This window comes from Microcaecilia unicolor, chromosome 8 (genome assembly GCF_901765095.1).
Source record: "Microcaecilia unicolor chromosome 8, aMicUni1.1, whole genome shotgun sequence".
NCBI lineage: Eukaryota > Metazoa > Chordata > Amphibia > Gymnophiona > Siphonopidae > Microcaecilia > Microcaecilia unicolor.
The window spans coordinates 7,876,455-7,893,423 of NC_044038.1; the positions used below are offsets into that span (position 1 = coordinate 7,876,455).

Below are 16,969 nucleotides of genomic sequence, written 5' to 3' on the forward strand. Positions count from 1 at the left end.
TGAGGTGCGGCGACCAGAATTGAACACAATACTCGAGGTGCGGTTGCACCATGGAGCGATACAATGGCAGAATAATATCCTTATTTTTGTTTTCAATCCCTTTCCTAATGATACCCAACATTCTATTTCCTAGCCGCAGCAGCATATTGAGCAGAAGTTTTCAACGCATCATCAACGATGACACCTAGATCCATTTCTCGGTCCGTTGACTCCCAACGCTGAACCCTGCATAACGTAGTTATAGTTCGGGTTCCTCTTTCCCACATGCATCACTTTGCACTTGTCCACATTAAACGTCATCTGCCATTTAGACGCCCAGTCTCCCAGTCTTGTGAGGTCCTCTTGTAGTTTTTCACAATCTTCCCGCGATTTGACTACTTTGAATAACTTTGTATCATCGGCAAATTTGATTACCTCACTAGTTACCCCCATCTCTAGGTCATTTATGAATATGTTAAAAAGCAGAGGTTCCAGCACCGATCCCTGAGGGACCCCCGCTAACTACCCTTCTCCATTGCGAATATTGACCATTTAATCGTACTCTCTGTTTCCTATCTTTCAACCAGTTTTTAATCCACAGTAAGACACTACCTCCGATCCCATGTCCCTCTAATTTCCTCTGTAGTCTTTCATGAGGGACCTTATCCTTCTGAAAATCTAGATACACAATATCAACCGGCTCACCACTGTCCACATGTTTGTTTACCCCTTCAAAGAAATGCAGCAGATTGGTGAGGCAAGACTTCCCTTCACTAAATCCATGTTGACTTTGTCCCATTAGTCCATGCTTTTGAATGTGCTCTGTAATTTTGTTCTTGATTATAGTCTCTACCATTTTCCCGGCACCAATGTCAGACTCACCGGTCTATAATTTCCCAGGTCTCCTCTGGAACCTTTTTTAAATATTGGTGTTACAATGGCCACCCTCTAATCTTCCGGTACCACGCTCAATTTTAAGAATAAATTACAAATCAATAACAGTAGCTCCGCCAGTTCATTTTTTAGTTTTATCAGTACCCTAGGGTGAATACCATCCGGTCCAGGAGATTTGCTACTCTTCAGTTTGCAGAATTGCTCCATTACGTCTTCCAGATTTACAGATATTTCAATAAGTTTTTCCGACTCTTCCACTTCGAATACCCTGTCCGGCACCGGTAAACCAACCAAATCTTCCTCGGTGAAGACCGAAGGAAAGAACTCATTTAGTTTTTCTGCTATTTCTTTGTCTTCCTTGATCGCCCCTTTTACACCCCTGTCATCCAGCGGGCCAACTGATTCTTTTGCTGGTTTCCTGCTTTTAACGTATCTAAAAAAAATTTTACCATCAGTTTTTGCCTCTATCGCTATCTTTCTTTCAAAATCCCTCTTTGCCTTTCTTATCAGCGCTTTGCATCTAACTTGACATTCCTTATGCCACTTCTTATTTTCCTCATTCAGTTCCTTCTTCCAATTTCTGAAGGATTCCTTTTTAGCTCCAATAGCCTCCTTTACCTCACTTTTTAACCACACTGGCTGCTGTTGTTTGGTTTTCCGTCCTCCTTTTCTGATACGTGGAATATGTTTGGCCTGGGCCTCCAGGACGGTGTTTTTGAACAGCATCCACGCCTGTTGTAGGTTTCTTACCCTCTAAGTCGCTCCTCTAAGTTTTCTTTTTACTGTTCTTCTCATTTTATCATAGCTTCCTTTTTTAAAGTTAAACGCTAACATATTTGACTTCCTATGCTTACCTTTTTGAAAGCAAATTTCAAAGGCTACAGAGGGTGGTGGTAAATGGAATGCACTCGGAAAGGAAAATGAGCAGTGGAGTGCCTCAGGGGTCAGTGCTGGGGCAGATTCTGTTTAATGTATTTGTGAGAGACATTGCTGGAGGGTTAGAAGGAAAGTTTGCCTTTTTGCGGATGACACAAAGATAGCCAACAGAGTGGATACCCTGGAGGGTGTAGAAACCATGAGAAGGGATCTTCAAACGTTGGAAGAATGGTCAAGGGTCTAGCAGTTAAAATTTAATGCTAAAAAGTGCAGACTGATGCCCTTGGGGTGCAAAAATCCAAAAGAGATGTACCAGATAGGAGCAGAGAGATTGGTAGGAGAGGGACCTTGGGGTGATGGTGTCTGAGGATCTCAAAGCAACGAAACGTGACAAGGCACTGGCTGCAGCCAGAAGGATGCTAGGCTGCGTAGAGAGGGGTATAACCAGCAGGAGGTGTTGATTCCCTATACAAGTTGTTGGTAAGGTCCCACTTGAGTATTCTGCTCAGTTTTTGAGGCCATATCTTGCTAAAGATGTAAAAAGACTGGAAGCAGTTCAAAGAAAGGAGTTATATATTAAGAATTGTGACAAGTCATTTTTGGGAGGAGAAGGTATTGATTTTTCCCAACATCTGTGCTGAGACACAGGAAAAGAGAATACTCTTTTTGTCGATGTGTTCAGAAACTTTGGCTCTCAGTGCTGTTGCCAGAGGGGTAGGTTCGTGGTTTTACCTTCCTTTTCCCAATAGCATACCAAACTGAAGAGGACACTACACGAACAGAAGCTTCAGACGTCCACTAATGCCGCAATCTTGGTTCCTCCATGTTATACTTTTGATGAAAATTGTAAATATTTGCTTTTTCTTTTTTGTGTATATTGCTTCATGCACACTTTATTCCTCATGCATATGCTTGTTCATTATAAATGTTAATAAAATATTTTTAAAAAACCTCACTTTACATAAAGACATAACCCCTCTGTAGTCTTTATATAGCTCAAAAGTAAACATGGCAATTAATGACACTCACCATGTATTAATAGTGTATTTTAAATATATATTTTTTTTAATTTCTTTAAGCTGCTCTCCTGGGAGAAGCAAAGCTTGTTAAGTGTTATGCAGGCTAAAGCAGTGTGAGGGTATTGCAATACTACAGTTAGAATATTGTAATTAGATACAGTGACTTGTCAGCATGGCTAATCCTATAGTTGGAGAAACTACAAAGCAGCACATTAAAAAAAAAAAAAAAAAAGGTATGACTTTTTTTTTAGCCCAACATTTTTTTTCCTGCTCATACTGAAACTATCCAAAGTTAATAAAATACAAGGAACACACGAGGGGAGGGGAGAGTAAGGGAAAATATATAACGAGAGGACAATACATAGATAAAATCACTAAAAAAAAAAAAAAAAAAAACACCGTGTGACTGCCCCAAGAAAACAGAAAGTGTCGTAAACTGAAGAAAAGCAAACTCTGATACAAATTAATTATTAGGGGGGTGGGGGGAGGAGGTCCACACATTTGTAGCTACCGGAGATTCTGTGTCATTTTATAAATCTTTTCTCCTAGTTCAACCATTGCAGTGATGACAGTCCTTGAACAGAGGACACACAGACTAATTGTAAGTTAGTGTATATGCACCTCAGTGAACTGCTATAGATTTACAGCCTGCTTCACTGACACAGACTACCCAGCAATTACTGTGGATTCTTTTGGATTGGTATTAGATAAATGAAACCTTTATTAGAGGTGCTAAATTCTACAACGATTAGGATACATACAATGGTTAACACACATACAATGATTAGCTAAACAATCATTACATCACTGGTTTCTACACCTAAGCAATGCTAAGAGTTCTTAGACCAGGAAAGGAAGTAAAAATACACTATATATACAATCATCACTTGTCCTTACATCATCCAGGCTCTTATCATCAGCTGGGGGGGGGGGGCCCATTACAGCGAAAGCCAGGAGCTTTTTAGACCAGGAACAGATCCTCTGCGCAGTACGTATGTTACTCACAGATGAGCTCCCCATTTCACTGAAAGAAACTCCCCTTTTTATAAGGCTTAGAACTCATGTTCAGAGGTAATGGAAAATTACAGCATGCTTCTCCGTTTAGGTAAAGCCATACTGTGGGAACGTGGTCACATGCTTTTCAAGCCTAGGTGGCCAGGCTGAACCCGGAAAGTAAGAGCCATCCACCCTTTTGCATACCAAATTAATTAGAGCTGTGTCTTATCGTCCGCATTACAACTTACTTTCACACAATCAAAGTTAAACAATCCTTTTTAAACAGAATTACTTCTAATCAACAATACAGACTCCAAGTGCACTGGTCGGTCAAGACAGAGGTGAAAAACTGGCAGACATTACTACCCCCCCCCCCCCCCTGGTGATTATGAATGCTGCTTCTACTGGCTGGAAAACAGCAGAGCAGACTCAGGAACTGTCCCAAGACTTCTGTACAACAGCACACAGTATTTGCCGTTGGCCCACTGGGTTGGTCCGCAAATGGTTTTTACTTTGTCTAAGTTTATCCCATATCAGCTTATTTTAAAAGTTTTTTTCTTCCAAATTCTGAGCCTGAATATTGGAAACAAATTCCTTCACCTCATCAATTGCAGATTCCTCTATCAACCGAGGAGCATCTGAGGAAAGAAGACCATGAGTTGCCATCACAAAGATCTTGTATGCTCCCCTTTCTTTGAGTGTCTCAGCCGCTGCCAGAAAACTATCCACATCATCGATGATGTCATCCTAAGAGAATAAGCAAGCAAATAGCTGGGCTTAAATCAAAAATACTGAATAAGACTAGTATGAAGGCCATGAAGAGAAACTTTACACAGAAGAATCTTGTTAGATGAGACAACATACATTTTAGGAGCTTCAAATCAATGTACCACAATGCTCAGCCTTACTGCTAAACCACTAAAAAATTCACACAAATGGTTGCATTAAACCCACAAAGGACAGAATCCTGCTACGTGCTGAGATGCTGGGCTAGGAAGGCTCTTGACCTGATCCATTTGGTAAACAGGCATATAACCCAGGTTTTAAGGGAAACTACTAAAAGTGGGTTCAATTCTCAAATACCATGTAAATAACCAGGAGCCACTGTACCAGACGTGGGCTGTAGGCTAGGATGAGGATATAACGACACTAGGAATGGACACAACGAGGGTAATTTTAAAATAGGTGTCCATTTTATAAAGAAAAGAAAGCACCTACATTTCTTTATAAAATACTAGCACGAATGGCTGAAAACATGCCTTAAATTAAGGTACAATCACTTGCTGGTATAAATGCCTGAGACTGGATGTTAATATTTCATAATATAATTTACATATGTTCTTGTGTGCTCTATCTATGCTCTGCCCAAATTGCACCCATGTGCATCCCACTGTCAAAGTATGCATCAAACAACATGTGTACTTTTATGCTGGTCATGCCTTTATAAGTGGTCATTTATGCATGTATGTGGCAATCACCAAAATAACCTCAGTTAGGCATTTACTTTTTCCATAAAATACATTCCCCTTTAAAAAATGACCCCCCACCCCCACCCCACACACACATTTATGCTGGTCAACAAGAGCTTTCTGTTTCCTTTTCTCAAAAAGTAACAAAACATGACAAACACAGAACCGAAAACAAAACAATTTCATTTTGACTAAAGGATGGAAGGGTTAACCCCCTGTGGCATTATAGTATGAGAAACAACCGACTGCTGTGGTCTCTTTCTATGAGCTCCCCTAACTCCACTCATAGCATCAGAATCTCCTGGAAGCAACACAGCAGATGAGATATGCCAGTTCAAGTTGCCTCATTTTAAAAAATCAAACATATAAATGGCAAGAGGCGTACTCACTCACAAATGCGCAGTAGAGACCCTCTCTGTCCCGCCCCCACGTCAATACGTGATGACGGGGGCGTGACAGAGAGGGAACCTGCGAGTGAGGGAACCGCCGTCGCCACCGCTCCCCCCCCAGGGTTGCCGCTACCGCTCCCCCCACCCACCCAGAGTTGCTGCCGCCACCCACCCTCCACCCGGCCCGGGTACCTGGCTTCACTACTGAAACCACCGGAACGCAGCACACAGCTCATCTGAGCTGCCGTTGGCCTTCCTTACCTGCCTGTGTCCCGCCCTCGCCGACGTTACGTCACATGAGGGCGGAACACACGCAGAGAAGAAGGAAGGCCGACGGCAGCTGAGATGAGCTGTGTGCTGCGTTCCGGCGGTTTCAATAGTGAAGCCAGGTACCCGGCCCGGGTGGAGGGGTGGCGGCGACCTATCCGGGGGGGGGGGGGGGGGTCTTTCAACCCCCCCCCCTTCCTTTACTAGCCCGTTTTTACGGGCTCAACGGCTAGTAAATACATAAAATAAAACAGGAGTTCCCCTATATTGAAAACCAAGCCTTGTAGTGGTACTACCACCTTCAATCCACAAAATAATAAATTAATCCAGACTATAAAAACAATTTGGATGAAGGGATAAAAAGGAGCATTTTCTCACGTTTAACTAAAATGATGGAAAAACCTGTCTTCAAAACACACATTCAAAGCTTTACCAAGGCTGTTTTCCAAGCTGAATTGTGTGTGGGTGGCAGTGGCCATTTGGATGACATCCACCCACAGCAGACAAAAAAAGCTATGTAGAAAGTGTTTTCAAACGCTTGAGATACTTCGAAGAAAAAATGTGAACTAAAAAGAGAGCTATTCTTATCACCAAATAAAAACCAGACAATAATTAGTCATTTAATGCTAAAAGAATCTTTTCTACCATGTACTGAGGAATTCTGTATGAACATATGGGGATGAAACCACTTCTAGCTTAAGTGAACAATGGTAGAAGGAATGCGCTTCAACTAGGGATGCTGATGATTGGGAGAAGTAAAGACAAGTCTTTGATATCTATTTGTTCCAGGAGAGCTTAAGTGGTAATTAAATTACTGCATAGAATATCAGTCCTTTATTTTTCCACAAAATTTAGCAACCGTTGGCAATTAGGGTAGGCTGAGCGTACACACTCATGTGTGCTAGGTTTGTAATTTTGTCTCTCAGTTCTAGGGGACAGTAGAAGAAAAGCATAGTGGGTTTTCCATTTCTGCCTCACTCTCTTTTAGGTATTCTTGGGCATTCAGACAATTCTGTGCTCACATCATGGTCATAGGCGGGCCTTAGCATCTCAGCTATTATTGGCAGCTCATTTTACGGGAAACACATTCCTGAACTTGCATTGGTGTACACAATAAAATTGCCCTTACTGTAAAAGGGATGTCTTTCTGTCTGAAAGATTAACTGAAATTCCATGATTGTTCCTATTTGCTGGCGCTCTAAAGGGATTCCCTTTTTCTGTATCAAAGACTTTTGGGATACACTGTGTGAATTTTCTATGATATTACCTGGTTCTATCATTTTTATGGTATTACTTTTATGCCTTTATATTAATTACTATATAGGTGTTTATCTCCAGGCTGATATGCTGCAAAATGTTTTATTTTTTTATTTTTATGATTTTGCATAGGCCTGTATTAACATTAAAAAAAAATCTTTTATAGCCATACTGAAGCTATAGACATATGCAGATTGAAACAGGACCAACTGATCCATCCCAGCTGCTCTAGCAGTCCAGTTGTGAAACTGTAGTGCTGTGGGCAACACCAAGGTTCCAAACTTCATTAGAGCTACATAAAAAAGGAATGCACCAATAAAACGAGAAAATATTAGAATGCCAACAAGCTTCTTCTCAAAAATTTCTCTTCCCTCCCCCCCCCCCCCCCCCAAGACAATTTTACTTTACCAGAAAATGTATTGTGTACATACCACAATGATGGCTATTCTTCCACCCACATCCCCAACAACTGTAATAGGAGGCTTTTCCTTTGGAATTAGCACTGATTGAAAAAAGAAAAACAAGAAAACACACATTTTTTTCTTCTTAGACTGCAACACAAATTCACATGTAGGCGCAAGCATGTGTGTGTGCATTCCTATAGCCTGGATTCTCCCCAATCTGAGCCAGCAGAGCTCTTACTATTTCACTGGAAAAACAATTTCATACAACTCTTTGCAGCATTAACAAGAAGACATGAAAGTTTGGCAACTATCCAACTAGCATCTGAACCACAAGATTATGATACTTACCGTATTTTTCGGACTATAAGACGCACTTTTTTCCCCCAAAATTTGGGAGGAAAATGGGGGGTGCGTCTTATAGTCCGAAGGTAGCGAGTTTTGGATCGCCCTCCCCTACTTACGTGACGCGATGTTCCCTGGTGGTCTAGTGACGTCGGGGCAGGAAAGAGCCCCCTCTTTCCTGCCCAGCGCGCTGCTCTCCGTGCTCCTGACTGCTTCCTGACGGTCTCGGCGAGATTCAAAATGCATTTTGAATCTCGCCGAGACCGTCAGGAAGCAGTCAGGAGCACGGAGAGCAGCGCGCTGGGCAGGAAAGAGGGGGCTCTTTCCTGCCCCGACGTCACTAGACCACCAGGGAACATCGCGTCACGTAAGTAGGGGAGGGCGATCCCGAACTCGGACAAGACGCACCGGAGCACCTAGGTTTTAGAGGAGGGAAAAAGGAAAAAAAAAATTTTCCCTCCTCTAAAACCTAGGTGCGTCTTATGGTCCGGTGCGTCTTATAGTCCGAAAAATACGGTACATTTCTTTTTTTTTGGTCCAGGTCTCTCCTGCCCTATTTCTTCCAGCTCAGTTGAAAACAGGCTGGGATCTAATGCTATGAAACCCAGGTAGATTTTCCCCTATTCTATATCCCTTCGCTATTCCCTCCCCATAAATACTTTAATTGGATGACTGCAGTGATATTCCTGAGCCAGGGGACATGTAACCTGGCTCCTTTCAGGACCTGACAACCAAGGACCTCTATTTGGCCCTCTAGGCATCGCCTCACCCAATGGTCATAACTCCCCTCCTCCCCTTAGGACTCTGAACACTGCCTCTGTAGCATCCCCAGCTCTGGCTGACCCAGAAATTCAATTGGGAACCTTCCAAATTGAAGTGCACTGCACTTACCATTTGAGCCACTGGGCCAGCAGAATGGTGTTCTGGGTAATGCACAAGAAAAACAAAACGTGAAAAATGAAAAACCTGAACAGACTAGCTAGCTAATTGGATAATTAACAAGATCATCCTTTGGCGTCTCCCTTAATATCCTTAGATTGTTTGATATCATGCACGTGCTAATTCCTGACCTTCCATCTTAAAGGACACTTCCAAAACCTTCTTATATGCTATTCACACACTAAAGCTGTGTGACTCACTATTACTCAGCCTGTGCCTCTTCAGGACTCATCTAAAAGAACCAAAAAAAGACAGCCTACAATGTAGCTGGAATTTCAATTCCAAGGTTAAAAAAAAAATACAATGTGAGTGACAATGGCTGAGGACCAAAGAAGTAAAGGTAAAGCAAGTGGTTACCTTCGGTTTCCAGCCACATGAGAAGCTCTCTATCATGCAGAGGCTCCTATCGTCTCTCCATGACAACTCACTGTGCAACTTCAAGGTCTTAATGCAACAGGGAAAACCAGAGAAGTCAACAAAACTCTTCATCATGGCTCAAGAGCTGGATCCCTCAATTATAAACACATTGTTACATAATGAATATTAAGGAGAAATTATTCTTACCAGTTAATTTTCTTTGCTTTAGTCCTAATAGACCAGTTCAGACCCTGTGGGCTGTGTCTGTCAACCAGCAGATGGAGACAAACTAAAGACTTGTGGTTTTTGCTCTGGTCTCTAGACTGGTCTGGTAGGACTAAAGGAAAGAAAATTAACAGGTTATCAGCTCCTTCCTTAGTATCCTTACCAGACTAGTTCAGAACCTGTGGGATGCAGCAAAGCAATCCTTAAGAAGGATACTGCTAGGTACCCCTCTGAACCTATCAAAAGTGTCTTCATGGCTCTGGGAGGGAGAGTGAAGAAGACAGGTGCACAGGTGGTGTTCTCGTCGAATTCTCCCTGTTGATGGTAAAGGCCAGGGCGGAGAAGCTCTGATCCTGGAGATGAATATGTGGCTGTCATCAAGAGTACTTTGGCTTCCTGGACCATGGTATGCTTTTCCAAGGGCTGCTGAGCAGAGATCTGTTCATCTATCAAAGGAAAGAAGTGTTTTCAGCAGCAAACTGGCTAACCTAGTGAAGAGGGCTTTAAACTAGAATCAATGGGGCAGGGTGATCAAAGTCCCCAGGTAAGCGAAGCATTAAATACCTCTACACAAATAGGGGAAAGGGGCAATGTCTGGAAAGCAATACATACTAATGCTCGAAGTATGGGAAATAAGGTTTTAGATCTTGAGGCTGTGATATTAGAGGCCAATTTTGGATTTAATGGTGATCACAGAGAACCATGTCTGGGATATAGTTATACTGTGCTATAATCTGTTCAGGAAAAACAGGGTAGGAAGAAAGGGAAGGCAAGGCAAGGGGAGTAGTATAGGTTAAAGATAATATTAGAACCACACAATTGCAGAACCTACAGGATAAGGAAGAGCCACCGTGGGTCAATCTGGAAAGAGGGAATGGAAAATGTATTTACATTGGTGTGATATACAGGCCTCTTTTACAGACAAAAGAAGTGGACAGAGATTTAATTGAAGATATTCAAAATATAGATGTGAAAGGGGAAGTACTACTAATAGGTGGTTTTAATATCCCAGATGTTGACTGAAGTATCACCATTGCGGGGTCTTTTAAGAAGCAGAGAAATCCTGGATTCTCTACAGGGGGAATTATTCCAGCAGTTGGGGATGGGGCCATACGGGACTCAGTGCTTACTAATGGGGAGAATGTTTCCGATGTTATAGTAGATGATCATCTAGCATCCACTGAGCACCAGATAGTGTGGTTTAATATTAAGAGAGATGTGGAGAGGGTTTATTCAAAAGTGAAGGTTCTAGACTTCAAAATAACTAACTTTATTCAGATGGGAGATTACCACAAGGAATTGCTATCTAGAAGAAGCTGGAAAGAAGTGGGCAAAACTGAAAGGAGGCAATTTTAAGGGCAACAAACCTTTTTGTAAGGAAAGTAAATAGAAGTAAGAGGAAAGGAGAATGCTTTGGTTCTCAAAGGCAGTAGCTCTGACGAAGCTCGAATGAGCCGTCTAGATATGGATGGATCAGTATTCCCTGCTTTTGGAGGTAGGCAGCTACCACCACCTTGGAAAAGGTACACGGAGCAGTTGCTAATCCAAACGGCAGCGCCCAAAACTGAACGTGATGGCCCAGAACCGCAAAGCGCAGGAAATGCTGATGAGGGGGCCAAATCGGAATGTGCAGGTAGGCCTCCTTCAGATCCAGAACACTGACAAACTCCCCCGGTTGGACCACTGCCAGCACAGAACGTAATGTCTCCATGAGAAAGTGGCGAACCCAGAGGAACTGACTGACCTTCTTGAAGTCTAATACTGGACAATAAGAGCCTCCTTTCTTGGGCACCACAAAATAAATGGAATAGTGCCCCTGACCAAGTTCCTCCGGCGGGACTTGCACTACTGCCCCCAACTCTTGTAAAGAAAGGAGTGTAGCCCGAACCACCTCCCGCTTTGCCAAAGTGCTGCAAGGGGACTCGAAGAAAAAAACTGCTGATGGGAGAGCAAAACTAATTTATAACCTCCTCCAATAATCTCTAAGACCCACTGATCTGAAATAATTTGGGCTCACAAAAGAGCGACAGATGACATCCCACTGGCTCTATGGAAGTGTGGATCATTATGCCAACCTAGTGGCTGCTCCCGCCCTCGGGACCGAGCTGGCTGCCGTTTGTCCGAGCAAAAGAACTGATGCTACTAGAATATGGATTTGGGAAAGGAGGAGGTGGTTGAAGAAGACCGCCCCAGTCTATACCATCGTGCGTCCTTCAAACGAGATCGGGACTGAGGTGCCCGTAATATCAATTTGGGCTTGTCTTCCAGCAAATTCTGCATCTTAGAATCACCCAGATATTTGAGTAACTTCTCCAAATCCTCCCCAAAGGGGTACCCAGAAAGGGTAGGCAAGTACAGCATTGCTTAGAAGTGGCATCCGCCACCCAATGGCACAGCCAAAGTAGCCATCGGGCAGTTGCCACAAAAGCCATTTACTTGGTCAAAGCCCTCACCAAATCATACAATCAGCTAAGTATGCCAGCCCTGCCTTGATGCTGGGGAGCTTGAGAGATGAGGCCAACTGACTCCACCAAAATGTCAGCTGCCTGCTGAACCCAGCTAAGGCAAGCCCTTGAGACATAGGAACTGCATATAGCTGCCTGCGATGACAGAGCCAAAATCTCAAAGGATGTTTTAAGCAAAGATTCCAGCTTCCAATCCTGAACATTCAACACAATCCCCCTTCCACCGGGAGGGTGGTCTTCGTCACAGCCTCTACCAAGAGATATAAGCTGGGCCAAAGCATGGGAAATGCATAGGCTACCATCTGAGGGATTGCCCACTGTGCAGAGATAAGTTTCTGGATTGCTTCATGGACCGGGAAGCCCCTACTTCAAAGCTAATATCAAATCCGATCATATTATGATCACTGTTATCAAGCGGCCCCAGCACCACTACCTCCCACACCAGAACATGCACTCCACTAAGGACTAGGTCTAGAATTATTCCTTCTCTTGTCAGCTCCTGTACCAGCTGCTCCATAAAGCTGTCCTTGATTTCATCAAGGAATTTTATCTCCCTAGCGTGTCCTGATGTTACATTTACCCAGTCAATATCGGGGTAATTTAAATCACCCATTATTATTGTGTTGCCCAGTTTGTTTGTGTTCCTATTTTCCTTTAATATTTCTGCATCCGTCTGTTCATCCTGGCCAGGTGGACGGTAGTACACTCCTATCATTATCCTTTTCCCCTTTACACATGGAATTTCAATCCACAGTGATTCCAAGAAGTGTTTTATTTCCTGCAGAATTTTCAATCTATTTGATTCAAGGCTCTCGTTAATATACAATGCTACCCCCTCCACCAATTTGATCCACCCTATCACTACGATATAATTTGTATCCCGGTATAACAGTGTCCCACTGGTTAGCCTCCTTCCACCAGGTCTCAGAGATGCCTATTATATCTAATTTTTCATTTAGTGCAATATATTCTAACTCTCCCATCTTATTTCTTAGGCTCCTGGCATTCGCATATAGACATTTCAAACTGTTGCTCCTATTTACATCATGCTTAGTACTTGACAGTATTAATTTGCAATCTTTTGTCTGATTTTTATTTAGGGACATCTGATCTACTACGGTATCTTTTGCAACCTCACTATCAGGATACCCTATCTTCCCTGTTTTGGTGGTATCTTTGAAAGATACCTTATTCCGAACCATGCGCTTTTGAGCGACTGTTGGCCTTCCCCCCATTTCTAGTTTAAAAGCTGCTCTACTTTTTAAATGCTGATGCCATTCAAAACCACTTACTAATTTTGTAGCCACCCTCTGGACTGACTCCATCCTGTTTATATCTTTCCATAGGTGCGGTCTCCAGAACTGCACGCAGTACTCCAAATGGGGCCTCACTAGAGACTTATACAACGGCACTATCACCTCCTTTTTCCTGCTGGTCATGCCTCTCTTTATGCACCCAAGCATCCTTCTAGCTTTGACCGTCGCTTTTTCTACCTGTTTGAAAGCTTTAAGGTCATCAGACACAATCACCCCCAAGTCCCGCTCTTCCTTCGTACACTGAAGCACTTCACCCCCTATACTGTACTGTTCCCTCAGATTTTTTGCGACCCAAGTGCATGACCCTGCATTTTTTGAGATTAAACCTTAGTTGCCAAATATCGGTCCATTCCTCTAGCTTCGCTAGGTCCTTCCTCATGTCATTCACACCCTCCAGGGTGTCCACCCTGTTGCAATGTTTAGTATCATCCGCAAAGAGACAAAACTTACCAGACAGCCCTTCCGCAATATCGCTCACGACGACGTTAAAAAGAGCCGGCCCTAGGACCGATCCCTGCGGTACTCCACTGACGACATCCTTTTCTTCAGAGCAAGCTCCATTTACCACTACCCTCTGTCTCCTACCATTCAACCAATTTTTAACCCAATCAGTTACTCTAGGTCCTACATCGAGGGCACTCAATTTAGTCGCCAGTGCTGAACCGTGTCAAAGGCTTTGCTGAAATCCAAGTAAACCACATCAAGCGCCCATCCCACAGCCAACTGTTTGGTCACCCAGTCGAAGAAGACAGTCAGATTCGTCTGACACGACCATGCTGCCTTAAGTCCCGCATTCCATGTAGTTCAAGAAATGTCACAATCCTCCTCTTTAGAAGCATTTCCATTAGCTTACTCACCACCGAGGTCAGACTGCCAGATCTGTAATTCCCAACCTCCTCCTTACTTCCACTCTTGTGCAAAGGAACCACATCCGCCCTTCTCCAGTCTACCGGGACCACTCCAGTTTCTAAGGAAGCATTGAAGAGGTCTGTCAGTGGAGCCGACATAACTTCTCCAAGTTCCTTAAGCACCCTCGGGTGTATCCCATCAGGCCCCATTGCTCTGTCTACTTTTAGTTTTAGTCTTGGTCTACCATACATCCATCCCCTTTAGCCTGTTTTCGGCAGCCCTACCTCTGGTCCTCCATTTGCTGCTTCGCTTTCCTGATAGCTTTTCCAGCTTCTCTTCGCTTATTTAGGTATTCTCTCCTGTCTTCATCTTTCTGAGTCGTCTTATAACGTGCAAAGGCTAGCCTCCTTACCCTTATCTTTTCAGCTACTACATTCGAGTACCAGAGAGGCCTTCTTTTCCTCTTACTTTTATGTAATTTTCTAACATAAAGGTTAGTTGCCTTTAATATAGCTCCTTTCAGTCTTGTCCATTGCTGTTCCTCATCCTTCATCCTTCAGCTGTTCCCATCCCGCTAACTGTTCCTTGAAAAATTCCCCCATCTTGGCAAAGTTAGTTCCTTTGAAATCCAGGACCTTCAATCTCGAATGAGCCCTCTCTTCTATTTTAATATTGAACTATACCATACAATGATCACTAGATGCCAAATAGTCTGCCACCTTGACGTTAGAAATGTACTCTCCATTCGTAAGCACCAGATCCAGACCAGCTCCATCCCACGTCGGTTTTGTTACCCACTGCTGGAACAATTCTTCCTGTAGGGAATCTAAGATCTCTTTGCTTCTAGACGACCCCACAGCCAGGACACCCCAATCAACATCCAGCATATTGAAGTCACCTATCAGTAGTACTTCCCCTTTCCTAGCTATCTTGCGGATGTCTTCAATTAAGTCCCAGTCCATTTCCTCCGACTGTGAGGGTGGTCTGTATATCACTCCGATATAGATACATTTTCCTTTCCCTCTTTTCAGTTTAACCCACAGCGCTTCTTTCATACCCCACATGTCCTGCAGTTCTGTCACCTGGATATCATTCTTGGCATATAATACCACGCCTCCACCCTGTTTTCCCACTCTGTCCTTCCTGAATAGATTATAGCCAGGTATAGCAACATCCCAGTCATGGTTCTCCATGAACGCCACTAAATCCAACTCTGCTTCCATCATTGTAGCTTCAAGATCTAGAAGTTTGTTTCCCATACTACGGGCATTGGTATGCAAGGCTCTCCAGATTTTATTCCTTTTATTCTCTTCTATAGAGGCATTAGATGTCCTACCTTCCTTGGTGTTAATTATGGCTTCGTGGCCTTTTATACCCATCCCCATCAATTTTAGTTTAATGCCCTCTTTAGTACTTTAGCCAGCCTGTTGCTGAAGACACTCCTTCCCTTCCATATCATACTCAAATAATATGCTAGGATTGCAGGTGCTATGTATCTCTATTGGGGGGAGGGGGATATAACTATAAAAGTTGATGTTAGCAAATAAATTATGCTAGTTAGTGGTGGGGAAAGGGAAGACATTGTTATGGGTTGAAAGCAACAGTACCATTTATTATGTTACTATGAGGCTCATTTTCAAAGCACTTAGCCTCCCAAAGTTCCATAGAAACCTATGGAACTTAGCCTCCCAAAGTGCTTTGAAAATATGCCTCTATGTCTTGCCAACTTCTATGGTCATCTCAACTATCATTATTGACCATTCTGAGTCAGGTAAGATTACTGTGTACTAAATATGCTTTTGCATGTTTGGACCATAATAGAATATAGTGCCACTGAAATTAAGGTAAGAGTAAAACTGTTCATTTTTTTCAAAAACAGTTATTACAAATACAAATTTCAAAAACAGTTATTACAAATACAAATTTGAGGAACTTCTATTCTATAGTGTGGATTCCCCCCCCCCCCCCCCCCCAAAAAAAAAGAGCTTAATAATCTCTGCAAAGTACACAATAATAAAAGTACATAATAAGAATACACAAACCGAATCTTCACAAAAAGTTTTAAGTAAGTTTTTAACAATTTATGAAATTTAAGTAAGAGGGTTCACACCTAATCTCTGCAGGAAGAGAATTTCAGTGTTTAACTGCTTGGTGATGGAAAGATGCATTAAAAAATTGCCTATAATGAAATCTATTTTACAGAGGGAAACAGAAAGGAAAGATTACTCCTAGTCTGTGAGCATTTGAGTAAAAACAGCTATGGGAAGTAACTGGGAGTGTTACCATAAATAATTTAAAAAATAGTAATAAGTTTGAACAAAGTGCATAAATATGAAGTAAGTGAAGTCTTATCAAATAGGGGGTAATATTTTCATAAGAAGCATTCAAAAAATTACTCAGCATTCTGCAATATTTGGAGCCAAGTATAGCCTCGGAAAAGCCAATATATATAGGAGGTTACAGTAGTCAAACAATGACAGGATGATAGCCTGAATTAACAAAATAAAATGTTCCCGAAAGAAACAATGCTTAATGCGGTTTAATATTTTCAACTATAAAAAAACTGAGGCGAGTTAATTTAACTGGCCTCTCATAGTAAGACGAAAGTCTAATATGTCCACAATTCTCAAAGATGACTCCAACTGAAAAACTTTGTCATTCAAGACAGGCAAATTTAAAGGAATAGATATAGACGGAGGACCAAACCAGATGGCCTTTGTTTTTTTCAGTATTCATAGTAACATAGTAGATGACGGCAGAAAAAGACCTGCACGGTCCATTCAGTCTGCCCAACAAGACAACTCATGTGTGCTACTTTTGTGTATACCCTACTTTGATTTGTACCTGTGCTCTTCAGGGCACAGACCGTATAAGTCTGCCCAGCACTAGCCCCGCCTCCCAACCACCGGCTCTGGCATAGACCGTA

At 42.6% G+C, this 16,969-nt stretch overlaps 1 protein-coding gene across 1 annotated transcript in view; it reads right to left on the minus strand.

Moving 5' to 3' along the window:
- PRPSAP2 (phosphoribosyl pyrophosphate synthetase associated protein 2) overlaps positions 1-16,969 on the minus strand; it is a 71,289-nt gene that overhangs the window by 2,033 nt on the left and 52,287 nt on the right. Inside the window, exons 9-10 of the mRNA XM_030213316.1 lie at positions 7,578-7,648; positions 4,365-4,511 (exon numbers count right to left, since the gene is read on the minus strand). Coding sequence (XP_030069176.1) covers positions 4,365-4,511; positions 7,578-7,648 — 218 coding nt within the window. The remainder of the gene's footprint in view (positions 1-4,364; positions 4,512-7,577; positions 7,649-16,969) is intronic.